The sequence below is a fragment of the Tupaia chinensis genome, unplaced genomic scaffold, assembly GCF_000334495.1.
Source record: "Tupaia chinensis unplaced genomic scaffold, TupChi_1.0 Scaffold000661_1, whole genome shotgun sequence".
Taxonomy (NCBI): domain Eukaryota; kingdom Metazoa; phylum Chordata; class Mammalia; order Scandentia; family Tupaiidae; genus Tupaia; species Tupaia belangeri.
Genome location: NW_006160183.1, coordinates 1,905,614 through 1,924,663, shown reverse-complemented (window position 1 = coordinate 1,924,663; position 19,050 = coordinate 1,905,614). Strand labels below are relative to the sequence as shown.

Sequence of the window (19,050 nt, the reverse complement as noted above, 5' to 3'; positions counted from 1 at the left end):
ATTTATAATAAAGAATTGAAAAAGACAATAAATGATCAACTACATAGATAACCTATCATTCATTCACTTTGTAAATACTTACTGAATAGCTACCATGAGCCAAGTCCTAGGATCTATAGCTACAGATGAGGCAGAAAGAGGTAGAAATAACCTTGTTCTTATATAAGGGTTTACATATATTAGAACAGACAGACAGTAAACAAATTAATATTATGGTTTCAGAAACTTAAACATTAACTGTTCTTTTTATGGGGTTGGGTAGGTTCCTAGTGCACAGAAAAAACAAAAACTATTAGGTAGGGGCACAACCCCTTGCAATCCTGCTGTCTCGCATCTCTTCCTAGCCATCCACTATCCCACAACCACAAGCATCTCTCTTTTGAACACTACTTGTCCATTTCCTTCTCTATTTCTATAGGGATCCCAATAATTCCATCTCCTCAGATACCCAGTTTCCAACCTCTCCAGCATCTTCACCTTCTCCCTCCCTAAATCTACCTCCTATCAACACTTAAACATATTCAAGTCTTCACCTCTTAAAAACTCTCTCCTTCAAAGATTTGTATATAGTTATCTCTTAAGTGATCACCCTTCATTCAATCCTCAATTTACTTCTGACTTCTGTCCCTACCACTCTAATGAAACTATAGTAGTTATAGTCATAATTGACATTTAAAAAAATGAACATGAAATCACATTTTCAGTTCTTATTCTACTTTATCTTTGCAGTGCTTTACAACACTGATTTTAGCCTCTTCAAACTCTCATCCTTAGATACTGGCATGTCTTGATTTTCCTCCTCAGATAATGTAATGTGCATTAAAAATACCTGGAAATATTATAATCAAATTCTAATTCATAGGCCTGGGGTGGGGCCCCAGAAGCCTTGGCTAGGGTCTACTCAAAATAGACCAGCAGGAGTGAAATCACCCAGGAGCTTCTTAGAAGGCAGACTTTCAGGCTCCACCTCAGAATAACTGAATCAGAATCTAAATTTTAATAAGACTCTCAGAGGTGTTTATATGCAAATTCAACTTTGACAACCATTAGATACCAGCGGTTCTCAAACCTAGGCCAATGGAACGCAGATTATATGGCCCTGTCACCAGTATTTTTGGTTCAACAGGTCTGGGAAAGGGATGCAAGAATCTGCATTTCTAACAAATCCTCAGGTGAAATTGATGCTGCTGATCTGGGGAGCATACTATGAGGACCAGTGGTTCTCATCAGTGGCTATACATTAGAATCACCTACGGAATTTTTAAGTTTGTTGGCAGACCAATTAAACTAAAATATATGGGAAGACAGTTAAAGGTAAAATATTGTTGAATGTTCCCTGCTTAATACTAAAGTTCCTAATTTAAATAATTTAGGGGGGAGAAAGGAGGTAGAGGTGAAAAGAAAACAGTACAGGATGAATGCTAGCTAAAGATGGTACTGTTATTATAAATCATTAAACATCTGTGCTACTCAACACTGCCCTGCAAATAAGCACTAGAAATGTTTAGCAGTCTACAAATTTGTCCTAGGTCAGGCCATATCTCTCTAAAATGACTACAGGGTGTGGATATTTAATTCTTAAAATTCACAGGAAAAAAAATCTATATTGTGAGATACAAGATTTCCTAAGAAACGTACCATTAAAGAATATTTGGGGCTAGCAGGTGGCATCGTTGTGAAGGTGCTGGACTCCCACATGGCTGACCGCGGTTTGAGTCCTGGACCTGGTGGCTTGCTTTCTCATTTTCTGTCTCACTTTCTCTTGTGGAAGGCTGCATATTAGATCTTGCACATGAACAACTGTTTGTCCATTTTGTTCCCTTACCCTAACATGGCTGTCTGCTTCTGTAAACCTGCTTGCTCTTCCCATGAGAAAATAACTTGTGCTAGCTACATAGAAAACCAAATCCTGGACTACATCCTGTACCTGCTACTGTCTTTGCTAACTAGCCTAAAACCCTTTTGTTTAGCAATGTAACTGCTTGTGTGGAAACCCCACTCCCCTCAGAAATAATTAACCTAGGACCAGCAATTAGCGTAATGGCTATGTCGCTGGACTCCCACGTAGTCAACCATGTTTCTTGTCCTGGACCCGGTGGCTTAAACTCACGCCGGGCGCGTGTGCGTGCGTGCCCAAGATCCCGAGAGGCGAATGGAGGAGAAGGGACTGCGGCATGGCCATCCCCTCGAGGGGTGATTTCTCGCTTTCTATCTCTCTGTCTCTGTCTGGCGAGCACACACGCCCTATAGCAAAAAAACTCTCAAAAAAAAAAAAAATTAACCTTCTAGATTCAGCTTCTGTAACTGCTTGCATGGAAACCCCTGGTAACTGACCCCCTATAAAAAGACTGTTCAAACTTCCGGTCAGGGCAACAGTTCTGACTCTCGGTCCCCTCTCTCATCCTGCCCCCTCCCCCGCCCCCCAGCCTCAGACTGTAGTCCCAGGCCAGCTAATAAAGACTCCCTTTAAACTTACTCTGCCTTTGGTGGTCATTCATTCAGTGGCACTCTACAACACCCTCTCTGTCTCTCTCTCTCTCTTTCTCTCTCTGGTGCACACATGTGCCCTATAACAAACTTAAAAAAAAAAATCAATAAAATGAAATAATTTTTTCTCATGATTTAAGTTGAGGAGAAAGTTTTTTTTTCTGATTATGTAAGAAAATTGTTGTAAACGCCCTCTCCATTCTTGACCCCCACAAGTGTATAAGAATTAAAACTAACTAGAAGCACAAGTTTTTGAGTTAAAGCACTTTTAACATTTGACCAAATTTTCTGCAGTTATTTTTTGTTGTTGTTGTTGTTTTGCTATAGGGCGTGTACGCTTGCCAGAAAGATAGAAAGCGAGAAATCACCCCCCGGGGAGGATGTCCAAGCTGCAATCCCTTCTCCTCCATTCTCCACTCAGGATCTTGGGCACGCATGCACACATGCCTGACGTGAGTCTAAGCCACCGGGTCCGGGCCTTGAACCACGGTCAACTACATGGGAGTTCAGCGACATAGCCATTACGCTAACTGCTGGTCCCGAGTTTTTTTAACTATGAAAAATATAACAAAATGTTACAGAGTATACCATATGAACCACTATGTAATCATCAAACAACTTCAGAAATAAAATATAACTATGATTGAAACTCCTGGTGTACCTCTCCCAGTTCCCATTCTTCTTTCATCCTACACCCCACCCAAAATAACCACTACCTTAAATTTCTGTGCTTATTTTTTCTAAACATATTTGCATTCATAAATAATATACAGTATTTTTCACATTTTTAAGTTTTAATATCATTCATAAAATACTGTACTTACTTTCTCCTTTTCTGCGACTTGCTTTCATTCCTAACATATTTTATGAGGTTTATTTATATTAATAGAGCATTATATAGCTGGAACCAGGTCTTCACTGCTATATAATATTCCACTGTCTCCTGTATTGGTTTATCTTCACAATTCCCAGATGACAGATATACTGTTTCCAAATTTTCACTACTATAAATAGTGTTTTATAAATTTCATTATTTGTTGGGAGAGGGACCATGTGAGCATACTCGGGAATCAGCGAGTGCAGTGTAGGGAGCTACTCTGGGGCTCTGCCTTAGAGCCCTGCTGCCTCCATGCTATACTGGGTTCTTGCCCCTGGGCTAGGATGAAGTTAGGGCAGCCACACAGTCCCTTTCCTGGGCACAGGCAGGTGGTTGGGCAGTGTCTTGGCCTTCTCTCTTTACTCTTCTACAGGAAGAGAAGGTTGGGCAGGACAATGCCCTTGTTTGCTCTCTTTCCTTGAAAAAAAAATTCTTATACTTATCTTCTTGTGTCTATGTGAAAAAAATTTTTCTAGGCTATGTGTTAGCAACAGAATTGCTGAGTTGAAGAAAACCCCCACCTCCAACTTGACAAATTCCTAACAGCTCTCCAAAGTGGTTGCACCAATTTATACTAACAAATAATGACCAAAATGCCCAATCTCCCATCTTTGCTAATATCTGAATTGTTGTATTAACTTTTTAAAATGATTTTTTATAATTATTTAATTTTATTTATTCATTCATTTACTTATTTTAACTTGAGCAGAGAGACAAACTCAGAGAGAGGGAAAGTGAGAAAGCAAGCCACCAGGTCCAGGACTAGAACTGTGGTCAACCATGTAGGAGTGTCCAGTGCCTTAACCACCACACCACCTGCTGGTCCTGGCATATTAACTTTTAATAACCTGGAGAGTTTTATTTTTATAACAGCTTCAGTTTGCATTTCTACCATTACTAGTGAGAGTGATTTTTCCCCATATCTTTATTGGTCCTTTGCATCTCCTTTTCTGTGAATTGCCTGGTTTTCTATTAAACTGTTCAGTTTTTTCTCATGATTTGTAGGAGATCTTAATATATACTGGGTCATTTATAGGTTAAGTGCTGCAAACGCTGTCTCCCTGTTTGTGGACTGAATATAAATTATGTTCTTATTCAGAGATATTTTAGATTCTAATGCAATCGAATTATCAGTATTTTCCTTTATGCCTGTACTTTTAATATCATGTGCATTTAAAAAAACATTTTTCTTTTGAGAAGTTTTTGCTATAGGGCGTGTGTGCTCACCAGAAACACAGAGAGACAGAGACACAGAAAGCGAGAAATCACCGCCCCCCCCCAGGGGGGATGGCCATGCCACAATCCCTTTTCCTCCATTCTCCTCTCAGGATATTGGGCACGCATGCACATGTGCCCAGTGTGAGTTTAAGCCACCGAGTCCAGGACTCGAACTGCGGTCGACTACGTGGGAGTCCAGCGACATAGCCATTGCACTAACTGCTGGTCTATGTGTAATTTTTTTAATGATCATGATAACTACTTTTTTTTATTTTTTATTTTTTGGAGAGGTTTTTGCTACAGGGCACATGCGCTTGCCAGACAGACAGAGAGAAACAGAGAGACAGAAAGCAAGAAATCACCCCCCAGGGGAGATGGTCACGCCGCAATCCCTTCTCCTCCATTCTCCTCTCGGGATCTTGGGCACACACGCACACGCGCCCGGCGTGAGTTTTAAGCCACTGGGTCCGGGACGTGAACCACGGTCGACTACGTGGGAGTCCAGCCATTACACTAACTGCTGGTTCCCTGGTTTTAAACACTGTAAAAATAACCTGAAGGTTCAGAAACTGTAACAGTGATTTTTTATGCTGATGTAAGAAAACTGGAAGATGAATGTGAGTAGAAACTGAAATTGATCTAGTTTCATTGCCAAGGTCAATGACATACAAAGAGTAAGCAAACAAAAGATAAAAGGAAATCAGATATGATACTATTAATAATTTAAGGTATTAGTAATAAAAAGTTCTCCAAATCATACCATCATTTCATATTTCTTTTAAAGATATGTAACGGTGTTACACTAGGGTATATGTGTGTATACATGACTTATTATATTGCTGTGGCCAGGGCCACCAGGTAGCACAGAGGTTAAGGTAACTGACCATCACATGGCCAACCACCACAGTTTGATTACTAGACCCAGCAGCTTGAAAAATACAACAGGCATGTGTGTGTGAATGCCCACACACATGGAGAGTGAAGCAGAAGGGACTGAGGGGTGGCCATCCCCCCTGGGAGGTGATTTCTCACATTCTCTCTCATGCTCTCAAGGCTGGGAGGGTGGGGGGGGAGAAAAAAGCCAGAGGGTACAGGCACTCACTGGAGAGATGAAAAAGAAAAAAAGCACACCCCATGGAGAACAGTCATGCTGCAATCCTTTCTTCTTTTCTCCGTCCTTCTGAGCTTTTGAGCATGCACATACATGTGCTAATGTGTTTCTTAACCAGATCTGAGTCTTGAACCACATAGACTACCATGTAGGATCCAGTCGCCTTAACCACCATGCCATTGGCTGGCCTCTAAAGCTAACATTTCAATGTAGAAAGCATAATTTATCCTGAATAGAGAAAAAAAGTATCCAGAATAGAAATTTTTAAACTTGAAGTTTACGAAATTATTATCAAATTGTAATGAATGATTTTGATGCATCTTCCCAGTCAAGGTCAATTACTTGTTTCCATTTAGTCAGGTCACACACACAAAAATTAAATATCTGAACTCTGAGGCTAAGATTGAATTCCACTCATGATATTCTATAATTCAGAGACTTAGGTACAGCCCATATTCTGGGTCTTAAGAGTCAAAGACTATGAAACTATTTTGCTAGGGAATTCACCTGTGTGAAAAGGCCTCACTTTTAGAATAGCTTCCTTTGTTTCATTTTTGCATTTTCTGTATTTTAAAAGACTGTTTTAGTGTAGGGGGGCAAAAGTCACCTAAGACTCTTCATTGTATCTCACTCTAACAATGGCAAATAAGGGATTAAAATGCTTTAAAAGATTTGAGATAGGCCCAGGTACAATGGCACAGTTATAAGGATGCCACTGTGGGAGGCTGGGTCCACATGGGAGGTCTGGGTTTGGATTCAAACCAATTTAAATAGATAACTGGGAGGCTGGGCAGAGGATCACACATTGCAATACCTTATCAAACAAAAAAATACTTATATCTTTCTTCTTCCTCCTTTCTCCCCCTTATTTAAAAAAAAAAATTTGAGCAAATAACATAGAACAGATGAGGAACCATAACTTACGGAGCTAAACTAAATTACATTTAATAATCCCAATACGTAACTATAAAGTAGTTTTTTAAGATAATAATGTGATGACTGAAGAGTTGTTTCTTGTGTGTGTGCGCGCGCGTGTGTGTGTGTGTGTGTGTGTGTGTTTTTCCCCCTTAACTGATCTCACAGAGTGGTTGGTGAAATGAAATGTGAATTCCCACCTTTAGGTTGTACCATGAAAATAGTCAGCCGGGACGATGATTTTCCTTTTACGATGACTCCTCATTATCCACAATAATGAGGAATAAAGATGGCCTGGATATAGAAAATTCACTAAGTGTTCCAAAAACTTATTTTGGACAACGTTTTCTTCTTCTAACATCATCAAATGATCTAACGGAGAGGCACAAAAGGAAGAAAGAGGGCTGTTCTGAGTCTTTCCTACTTCACTGTGTATGCTCATTACCAGAGGTGTTAATGAGCTTGAAAGTCTCTAAAATATGATCCAAAGAAGAAATAAATAGCAAGCAAATCCAACTTATTTAAGTTGTGTTTTCAGGATACAACAAGGCTAAGCTAAACCACCATTCCCCACGTCCCATAGAACCCAACATTGCCAAGCCTGCATCATCCTGCTCTCACCCCGGACTGTTTTCTTGGGAGTAACACCAAGCCACTTTCCAGCAAATTCTTTAGGGGTCAGTTTGGGATATGTTGTCATTCGACCACACTGGCTGCCTCTCTCTCCAGAAATAATGACAGGCATGTGTTTTTAAAATCAACTTCCCCCATTTTCTAAGAAAAGGATTGGAGTACTGCCTTTTGCATTTTAGCTGTTATTAAACCAAAAGTATTTTAGCTTTTATTGAAATAATATTATAGCATCTATCATTTAATCTATCATTCTTTCTTTAAACAGTTTTCATTTTTAAAATCAGCAATGTTTGTCTGGCTACATGTACCTTAAATCAGAATGAATTTAGTAATAAATTTATATTAAAAGCTCTTCTAAGTACCAACTGAAAAGAAACTCAGTACAAGTTCAGTTGTATTGGGGGGTGATTTCTCTCTTTCTGTCTCTCTGTCTCTCTCTCTCTCTGTGGCAAGCGCACATGCCCTATAGTGAAAACTTCTCAAAAAAAAAAATAATGTTAGCAGCAGCATTACTTATTCATAATTTCCAAAAAATAGAAATAGCTCAACTGTCTATCAACTGATGAGTGGGTAAACAAAATGTACTTGTCATGTTGATTGATAGTTTACCTGAATATAAAATTATGGGTTCAAAATTTTTCCTGGGATTAGCAGATAGCATAATGGTTACATTGCTAGACTCCTACATAGTTGACCACAGTTCAAATCCTGGACCTGGTGGCTTAAAACTCACACCGAGCGCATGTGCCCAAAATCCCAAGAGGAGAATAGAGGAGAAAGGAGAGCAGTATGGCCGTCCCCACAGGGGATGATTTCTTGCTTTCTGTCTCTCTGTTTTTCTTTGGTGAGTGCAAGTGCCCTATAGCAAAAATCTCTCTCACAAAAAAAATTTTTCCCACAACTTTGAAACCACTGCATTTCTATCTTCTATCATATATTTTTATCAATAATAGACTAATGTCAATCTAAATCTTTCCTTCATAGAGAACTATGGTTGCTCTCTGGGCATCATTAGTCAGATTCTCTTTATCAATGGTATTCTGAACATTCATAAGAAAGCATTTGAGTATAGATTTTTTTTGGTCTTTTTTCAGCACTCATTAGGCATTTAAAAAGATTTGTCTTTCTTCAGTTTGGGGACATTTCCTTCAATTATTTCTGTCATTATAACTCTTCCTCATTCTTTCTCTTTGAATTCTCTATTAGACGGATGTTGAAAGTTCAAAATGTCTTCTAGATCATGTGACTTTTTACTCATACTTGCCAATGTTTTTCATCTACAACTTCATTCTGAAGACTCTCTTTGCTTAATCTTCCAAGGTGATTAATTTGCCTTTTTAACTGTGTCCACTCTATTTAGTCCATTGATACATTTTTATATTGATAATCACATTTTTTTTGAGAGGTTTTTGCTACAGGGCGCGTGCACTCGCCAGAGAGAGACAGACAGAAAGCGAGAAATCACCCCCCAGGGGGAATGGCCACGCCACAATCCCTTTTCTTCTATTCTCCTCACAGGATCTTGGGCATGCATGCACATGTGCCCGGCGTGAGTTTAAACAACCAGGTCCGGGACTCGAACCGTGGTCGACTATGTGGGAGTCCAGCGACACAGCCATTATGCTAACTGCTGGTCCCTGATAATCACATGTTTAAACTTTAAGATATCCGAATGGTTTAAGTTCAATCTGTCTCATTTGTTTTATAAATCCAACAACTTCTCTTACCTTTCTGTGACTATTAATTTTATTTATTATAAAGTCTTTACTGCCAGGGCCAGCAGGTGGCGTGGTGGTTGAGGTGTTGGACTCCCACATGACTGACTGTGGTTAGACTCCCAGACCCGGTTGCTTGCTTTCTCGCTTTCTCACTTTCTCTCTCTCTCTCTTCCTCTGGTCAAATTAAAAAGATAGATAATAATAACATAAAACTAAATAAATCTATTTAAAAAAAAAAAGAATAAAATCCCTACTGCCTATTCATTGTTTCATTGGGTGTCTTTTTTTTTTTGAGCACACATTTAGGGATGACTCTAATTAAATCAACACTTGGAAATAGTTGCATGTTTGCGATAAAGATAATCGAACACAATAATGAAGAAAAAGTAGTATTGAGATTTGCTCATTGAACTGTGCTTATTCATTCTCGCAGCCAGTTCCTATCTGAAGTAATGATGGAATTTTTATTATACATTTTCATAGACTCGAGTACAGGTGACATTATTCATGATACAGTCCACCACTAATTTTCCATCTTACAATTTTCTTGTTATTGTGTTCTTTCCCATCCCATTCCTGATGTTGAACCAATGCACCATCCTTAAAGGCACAGACAGTCTGAATTTTTCTGTCATCAGCTGCAGTTTCCGTAAACTTTTCTCCCAGGGTACAAGAAAACTATGTTGTTTTTACAGTGCTCTCAGTTTTTACGGTGAGGTTATTCCCATCACAAGTACTGATACAATCTGGTCTGGCCATTGCACCCATTTTTCGCAGGGCTATTCCCACACCTAGTTCCTTCAGGTATTCACTAAAGCCTTTGCTGTCCACCAGGTGCCATCTTCCTGCCAGCTGCTGAACACTGGCCATGGTGAGTATAGGCGGGTAGGCAAGTGCAGCAGGCAGGCAAGTGCAGCAAACAGGGAAGGGACTCCAGTGAGGAGCATGTAGTGCCCATTGGGTGTTTTATTTGTTTGTTTAAGCCTGGTGCCTCATGTATCTATCATTGGGTTTCCTCAAACATTTAATGATTCTTGGTAGCAAGATCATTTTATAGTCCCCAACTGTCTCTGTATACTGTTTCTGTTTACTATCAACTGCTTCCCGTGATAATGTGGGAAATACGGGATATGATGCCTGGGGTCATGTATATCTTCACAGGATGAGGCTCTCTGGGCTTTCTGACTATCAAAAATCTCTTGAGGTTTCTCCCAGCCTCTCTGGCCTGTGTTATACTCAGTGTTCAAGCATGAATTCAGAGTACATTGGTGGTGGAGAAAAGGATGGTTTACTAGGGGCTTAGTTACTATTATCTCCTTATTTACTACTACAGGCTCTCCTCAATACTGGAATCTGACTCTGGTTTGGCTCTACCTGGAACTGCACCTACCTCAGGAACACGACTGATGTGTGCTATGTCTGTGAGTATATGTTCCCAAGTGAGACAGAGAGAAAGAAATCACCCTATTATGCCACAACCCTTTGCCCTCTACTTCTTCATCCCATCAGGATCTCAGGCATGCATGAACACACACTCATGGTATTTTTCAAGCCACTGGGGCTGGAATTTGATCTGTGGTTGGCCATGTGCAATCTGGCTCCCTTAACCACTGTGCTATAGGGCCAGCCCAATCTGCATATATGTTGAGCTGTGTCTCCACCAGGTTTAATTTCTCTGTGGGTATCATACTCATGCTTAGTATCTTTCAGGGATTCTTGAAATTTCCATCCATTGATGGAACGCTGTCTTGTTTCCCAGGCTACTATAAATTTATTCATATAAATACATGTTTATATAGGTATAGATATACATATGTTCCTTTTTTTGTCATTTCATAGAATGTGGAATCGTAGATGTACCAGTGGTGGTGGTGGTGGCATAGTTAACAGAATATTATGAGCTCAGCCTCTAATCTTGATCATTATTTCAGTTTCATTATTGGTTAAACAATGTATACTGCAATGTCAATATAGCTAGTTCTCTTAATCCCCAGACTTGTTTATCCAATTTCTATTTGACATCTTTCCTTGGGTTTCTGATAGGTATCTCAAACTTAACTTGTCCAAAACTGAATTACTAACCTCACCCCATCAAATCCACAGACACCATACACATACTAGAAATCTTGGGAGCAAATTCTTAAAAAATCTTTCCCTCATGTATCATCAAGTAGCCCTTACAAAATAGACTTAACTTCTTTCCACCTCTACTACCATTAACATTATCCAAATATCTCTGTCTCCCACCTGAGCTAGTGAAATTGTCTCCTAATTTGTCTTGCTGTCTCTCTTCTTCCCCTTTGATTCATTCTCACCAGAGTAGTCAATGTTTAAAAATACAAATTGTTCGTGTCACTTCCTTGCTTAAAAATCTTTAATTATTCTGACCAGCAGATGGTGTAATGATTATGTTGCTGGACTCTCCCGCGGTTGATGGCATTTCAAGTCCCGGATCTGGTGGCTTAAAACTCATGTTGGTCACGTGTGCATGTGTGCCCAAAATTCTGAGAGGAGAATAGAAGAAACTGAGGTGTAGCCATCACCACTGGAGAGAAAAGTGATTTCTCACTTTCTTTCTTTCTGTCTCTCCAGTGAGTGCATATGCCCTATGGCAAAAATCTTTTTTTTTTTTTTTTTTAAAAAAAGAACTCTTCAACTATTTCTCAATGCTTTTGGATTGAATTTCAAACTCTTTCACATTAAATGCTATATTTGAATCCAAACCTGAAGGCCAGGTCTCTGCTAATTATTTAAAGACTTTTTAATGCCAATAATGTTAGCCTTCCTGGGTTCTACACATTTGAAATCTTTCTCTTTTCTTTACTACCTTGCTGAAATGTTCCATAACTTAATCTTGAATTAGTATAATTCTGCTTCGCTACAATGAATATATCACCAAACTACTATAGGTGTACTCTAGATTCCAGGTATTTCTATCTGCTTGTAGCTAGTTCAGTCCTTTTTTTATGTTTGTTTGTTTTGTTTTGTTTTGTTTTGCTAGAGGGTGCATGCACATATCAGACAGACAGAGAAAGATAAAGAAAGCAAGCATCCCTCATGGGGAATGGTCACAATGTAATCTCTCCTCTTCTATTTCTGCTTGCAGGATTTTAGGCACACTGGCACATGTGCCGGCAAGTTTTATAAGTTTTTACGAGTTTCACTGCAGTCAGCCATGTGAGATCCAGCTGCCATAACTACCATGTCACTGGGTGGATCTTTTTCTTTTTTTTTTTTAAGTCTATTTATTTATTTCCTTCATGAGTGAGAGGGAGAGAGAATGGGGTTTTGATGCCATGATTCACCCCAGCCCCAGCCAGTCCCAGATCATGGGCATGTATGTGCCTGACGTACTCACTGAGAACTCTAGACACAAACCTGGAACCTTCCCACCTGGGTCCGCCTCACAGAACATCACATCTTATTGCTGTGTTATTCTCAGGCCCCAACTATCTTTCCTAAATGAACAAGTACAAGTTTATATTTAAACTCGTTTAGAGATATTTATCGCTTCGTCTGATTTGCTATGAAATGGAAACAGCCTCAGCTGAGTCTCAATATATAACAGGTTAATTTGGACTTTGCCACTGTGTGATCCAGGGTAAAAATTCGAACTATTCTAGGACATAGCTTCTTTTTGTGTCAAATGAGAGAATAAAGTTTTATGGTTTCTAAGATCTCTTCCACTTCCAGTAGTCACAGAGTTCATGATCAAATACAGTATTTCTTTAGAAACGGTAGAATAGTATCTATTACTCAAATTCCATGAAAACTACACAGAAAATAAGAGTCTATTTTGAATTTAAGAAACACTTTCACCAACAAGGAAAACAATTTAACCCAAACATTCTAGAGACAACTTAAGCCATTGTGCTACTACCATGAATGCACTGCTAAGATTTAATGCTGTCCTCAATTGCCCAGTGAACATGTACAGTGGCAAGAATTGAAAATACACAAACAAGTACTACTAGTATTAGTACTGCTACATAGTAACAACAATTGGAAGACTAACATGGGTAATGAACAAAAACTAACTGTAATAATCAAATGGAAACAGAAAACCTAGAGAAAAACTAAGGTATAACAAGTATCAAAGAATTTTTTCCTGAAAAATCACTAGTTTATACTGGTTTTCACGAACAGCCAACATATCCCTTCTTCCATATTCATTCTGTTTTTATAATGTTAAAAAAAAAAGAAGCTCTCCAAATAAAGTTACCAGTTTGATCTAATGTATTATAATAATCTTTAAATCTGACTACAGTCAATTCTAAGTCTTGATCAAAATCATTAATGCCAGAAAGAAAAAAAAATATATCTCCTTCCCTAATATCTTAGAACGTTTGAAAATGGGAATCTACTCTTGCTGACACTTAATTACTATGCCAGGTTTGACTACTGCTCTCTGTATTGATGGGTTTCATAAATTAAATGATCCACATTACTTTACCTGATACATTCCAACTCCAATGTGCTTCGGCTCAATTTTCACTAGTTCAGCTAATGGATCCTGTACACGCCTTGCTATGGAAACTGAAAAAAAGAATCAGAAAGCAAGGTGATTTACTGTGAAAGCAGTACCTAGATGACTGCTTATGTTCATTCCTCATAAAGTAAATACTGAATCCTGTCCAGTCTCGCTTCTCCACAAAAGGCCAAAAATTTAACAATTTAAGTTTCAAAGTTCCCTTTTTTCCTCCCCACGAAAAGTGAATGTAAAATTTCAAGGTTAATTTCGAGGCATTCCTGAACACAAATAGACTGAAAAGATTACAGATTTTGAAAAATAAAATATTTAGTTTCTAAACTTACACAATTACCTTTTCATTCTTTAGATAAAGCAAAATAAAGCACCTTGCACTTTAAAGAATAGATATTTGTTTTACTTTAAATAATCCTGTATCATTATAAATGTGATTTATTTTTATGTACCAGATATGCTTTTAAGGACAGGATCCTAATAATAATGAATAAATTATGATTTATTTTTATTTTTTTTAGGTTTTTGCCATAGGGCATGGCCACTACCGGAGAGAGAGAGGGAAAGTGAGAAATCACACCCCTCACCTCCCAGGGAGGATGACCATGCCAAAATTCCTTCTCCTCCACTCTCTTATAGAGATTTTGGGTACACACACACACACACATGCCCTGTGTGATTCTCAATCCACCTGGTCTGGGACTTGAATTGTCATGTAGGAATTCAGCACCTCAACCACCACACCAGCTGCTGGCCCATGAAATCATATTTCATTACAACCAGATATCAGGTACATTAGAAAGTGTATATATAAGTAAGGTCTTGAATATGACTAGAACACTACCCTGAGAAGTGATCTCCTTGAGTCCCAAGTGATTACCTCTTAACACATACAGTTTTCATCACATCCCTTTCATGACCACCACAACCCACATTCAAGAAACTTGAGAGTTAACTTCACACATTCCTTTATCTGTGCCACAATTTTACTTGGTTATCGTTTATTGTCATCAATTTTTAAAACTAAATGCTAATAAAACTTCATATATAATTTAACTTATAAAATTTATTTAGAGAGGGACCAAGAGGTGGCACAGTGGTTAAGGGCGCTGGACTCCCACATGACCAACCATGGTTCAAGTCCCAGACCTGGCAGCTTGATTTCTCACTTTCCCTCTCTTTCTCTCTCTCTGTCCCTCTCTGATTAAATAAAAATAAATAAGTAAAATAAAGTTAAGATAATTCTTTAAAAAATAAAAAAAGAATTATTAAAAATTTATTTAGAGAAAATAAATTTATTATGACTTATGGATTTTTCTAAAGATAGCTCCCCATTCCCCCCTACTACTCCCAAGTGTTATAAGTTACATTGAGTCCTTACATAGGAACAATTTCCATTTTCTAAACACATGAAAGCTAAGGATATCTCCAAGCTAATGGAGAATCTTCCTCTCCCAGGAAGAGTTATGAATGACCAAGAGGCATATGAAAAAATGTTCAAAGTCTCTTGTCTTAAGAGAAATGCAAATTAGAACCACAATGAGATACCATTTAACTCATTAGGATGGCTAGAATCAAAAAGTAGAGGCTGTGGTAAAAAGGATCCTTCTTACACTGTTGATTGGAATGTAAATTAGTTCAACCTCAGTTGAAAACAATAAGAAAGTTTCTCAGAAACCTACAAATAGAACTCTCATATGACCCAATAATCCCCCTCCTTGGTATTTACCCAAAGGATAACACTCAATCAAAAAGACACTTGCACATCCATGTTTATTGCAGCATTATTGAGTTGCTAAAACATGAAACCAACCTAAGTGTCTAAAAATTGATCACTGGGTTGAAAAACTAGAGCACATATATACTCTAGAATATTACGCAATGAGATCCTTTTATTTGAATCAAAAATAGATGAATGTAGAAGACTTAATGCTGAACCAAGGGAGCTCGATTTTGAAAGATACACATTGAAAATGCTCACTCAGTTTATACTGTCTATGGCAGAGGTTGAGAGATCTGAAGATGGGATGGTGGAGAGGATGGGTGTGGATGCCAACGACTGTAGCGGAGGCTAGTAGTTGGTTGAGGGTGAGGTGAGATGCAAAGGGAGAAGACAGTTACAGACAGAAAAATGTAAAAGAAAAAAATGTAAAAATGTGACTCAAAACATAGCTTTATTATGTAGAAAAAATGTTAATCCATAAAAGAAAATTTGATCTACTTGTTATATTTCTCATGATAAAAGTATTAAATTAGTATTGTGATATATTTAAAAGCAAAGTTAAGAAAAAAAGTATTTGTAGGGCTGGCAGGTGGCATGCTGGTTGAGGTGCTAGATTTCTACATGGCCGACCAACCATGGTTCCAAGTCCCAGATCTGGTGGTTTGCTTTCTCTCTCTCTCTCTCAACAAATTAAAAAATGATAACAATAATAGATAAATAATTCTAAAAAAAGTTTGCAATAAATGAGAACTTAAGCAATTACAAATATTTTTATAAAAAGCTAATCTAGCCAACTCATATAGGCTGGATAAAATACAAATTAATTAAGTGAAAACATTAAGGCCATCAAAAGAAGTTCCATGCTTGTTTTCAGGTTAAACTGTTCAAGGTCTAGCAATAGAAACCACCTTCTGCAAGTAACTATTAGATTCTCTAGTTACTGATTTATACCACCTCTTTTATCAAAGACCTATGGTGAACACCGAGTTCACTGTATAATCATTCAAGCTTTTTTCATAACCTTTATTATTTCATCTAACATATAGTGACATGCTTTGCAAGCTCCTATATAATAAGTTTATATCATACAATCTGCCCATCTCTCTCACAGATAAGGCCTTCATATATATCTTTCTTATTAAAAACAAATCACATAAGGTTAATTAACACAAACATTGCAGGTTATAGGAGAAATACTTTTCTTTAATAATCACATTTGTAATTACAGATTGCAAATACAGTGCAACCAGAGATAAGCCTGAATTTCTGTAAAGCAAATATTATTTCTTTATCCTAGCCTTTAAATCTATAGTGCTATAAGAATGACTTACAAACACATGTATACATTGCTAAAATACTTGCAGAGCAAAATATCAATCAATCAATCAATTAATCAATCAATCAATCCATAACCCACCATGGTAAACCAACTTAAGAAAAAAGGCACAAGAACATTACTGAGTAGGAAGACAGTGTTAAAAATTCAATAAAACGATATCAATAATGGGTAAATCTCTCAAATCTACTCATACAGAAAACTCACCATTATGAAAATCTAAACTTTGAAACTGGTTAGAGTATCTGAATAAATTGTTAAGTGTGGATAGTTTCTCATATTTTAAAATTCCTAGAAATACAAAGGAGTTTTAGAACTGCTTTCTACCTTGTTCCCTTCTTAGTCCTTCACTGCTGGCATCCCCTTTTCCAACCTAGTATTCCTAAATGCGGCACAACAATGGGTAGAAAATAATAGTTTCTTGGTAACATATTAATTCTACAGTAAGTCCAAAGAGCCTCTGGAGTTACACTGCCACAGACATGGACCCTTGACATAGGTCCTGATGTTTCTAGAATTAATTTTTCTCTGCCAGATGCTATTCATTTCATATAACATAAGTATGTAAAGGATGAGAGGCAATAGGAGGGAGACAGAAGAACACTGTTAAAAAGTTACTTAGTAGAGAGTAATGCAGAGCTCTCAGTTGAGAATGATCAGGCTGACAACAGATTCATGAAAGTAAGTGATAAGGTAGTTTATGAGATTGATAAAGAGAATTAAGAGAGAAAAGCTGTGGCCCCAAACTTGGGGAATACCTACATTTTGAGAAAGATAATAAAAGGGAGGAAAAAATGAAGCAAAGAATGAATGGTGAGAAGAAAACAATAATGTAAGTCAAAATAGATTCTAGAAAATGTAAAACAAAGTTACTACATGCTCATCAATTTACTCCTAGGTATATACTTAAAAAAAATATATATATGCCTACATAAAACCTTATACATGAATGTTCACAGCAGCATTATACATAATAACCAAAAAAGTAAAAAGAACTCTAACATCCTTCAATTGATGAATATAAAAACAAAGTATACCCTCTAATTAATTATACCCATCCAATAAATTATTTAGCTTTAAAATGAAATGGAGTATTGATATACTATAACAAGAATTAACCTTTAAGACTATGATAAATGAAAGAAACCAGGCACAAAAGACCACATATTGTATAATTGCATTTAAGTGAAATGTCTAAAACAGGCGAACATGTTCACATCTGCCAGGGATTAGGGTGGTGGATAGGAAGAGAAATCAAAGTGATTGATAATGAATACAGGGTTTCTTGGTGGAACTATGAAGATGTTCCTTTTTCTTTTTTTTGAGAGAGAGATTTCTGCTTTAGGGCTCATGCACTCACCAGAGAGACAGAGAGAGACAGAGTGAGAAATCCCCCGGCAGCGGGGATGGCCCACACCACAGTCCTTCTCCTCTATTCTCCTCTCTGAGTTTTGGGCATGCATACACATGTACCTGGCATGAGTTTTAAGCTACTGGGTCTGGGACTTGAACCACATCAATCATGTGGGAGTCTAGTGACATAACCATTACACCATTTGTTGGTCCCTATGAAGATGTTTCAAAATTGGACTGTCATGATGGTTGTACAACTCTGACTATACCAAAACCCACAGATTTGTATACTGTAAAAGGGTAAATTTAATACTATGTAAATTTTATTTTAATAAGGCTGGTATGTGTAATATTTTTTTAAATGCAGCATGTCAAAATATATTCCAAATACTATTTTGCCCACATATAACATCATTACTTCACTGTAACACTGCTACTATTCACCATTGTTATGGAAATTCTAGTCAATCTAAAAACAAAATTAGATATAAATATTAAAATGACAGAAACTAGGCTGTTATTATTATTATTATTTGCAGATGAAATAATAAGGCAACTGAAAAAATATCAGAACTCAAGAGAGCACGTCAGTTGGTTGGTTTCAAGACACACACACATACACAAAAATTGATATTCCACCAAATGCCACTTACAGTAAGACAGGGGCCGGGGAGTAGAGGCAATGGGAAGATGCTGATCAAAGTGTACAAGCTTACAGTTTTAAGATAAATAATTATATAACTTATAAGATAAAGAATTTCTAGAGATAAAATGTAAAGTATGGTGAAGGTAAAACTTTAAAAAATCATGCAGAACTTATTCAAAATATAAATATAAACCCATGAGTAATAAAAATAAAATGTAGAACCTAGATGAAAATGTAAATTTAACAAGATTTCATGCTATATCCTAGCACGTCTTAAAAGCGTTACTTAGGGGGAACCAGCAGTTAGCATAATGGCTATGTCACTGGACTCCCACGTAGTCGACCGTGGTTAGTGTCCCGGACCCGGTGGCTTAAAACACGCAGGGCGCGTGTGCGTGCATGCCCAAGATCCCGAGAGGAGAATGGAGGAGAAGGGATTGCGGCGTGACCATTCCCCCCTGGGGGGTGATTTCTCGCTTTCTGTCTCTATGTCTCTCTCTCTCTCTGTCTGGCGAGCACACGCGCCCTATAGTGAAAAACCTCTCAAAAA

General features: G+C 37.7%; 1 protein-coding gene and 1 pseudogene across 1 annotated transcript in view; both read right to left on the bottom strand.

Moving 5' to 3' along the window:
- Window positions 1–19,050, bottom strand: part of SRBD1 (S1 RNA binding domain 1) — a 236,477-nt gene that overhangs the window by 89,258 nt on the left and 128,169 nt on the right. The window contains exon 16 of the mRNA XM_006159897.3: window positions 13,413–13,495. Coding sequence (XP_006159959.1) covers window positions 13,413–13,495 — 83 coding nt within the window. The remainder of the gene's footprint in view (window positions 1–13,412; window positions 13,496–19,050) is intronic.
- LOC102480202 (fatty acid-binding protein 5 pseudogene) lies at window positions 9,427–9,885 on the bottom strand (annotated as a pseudogene).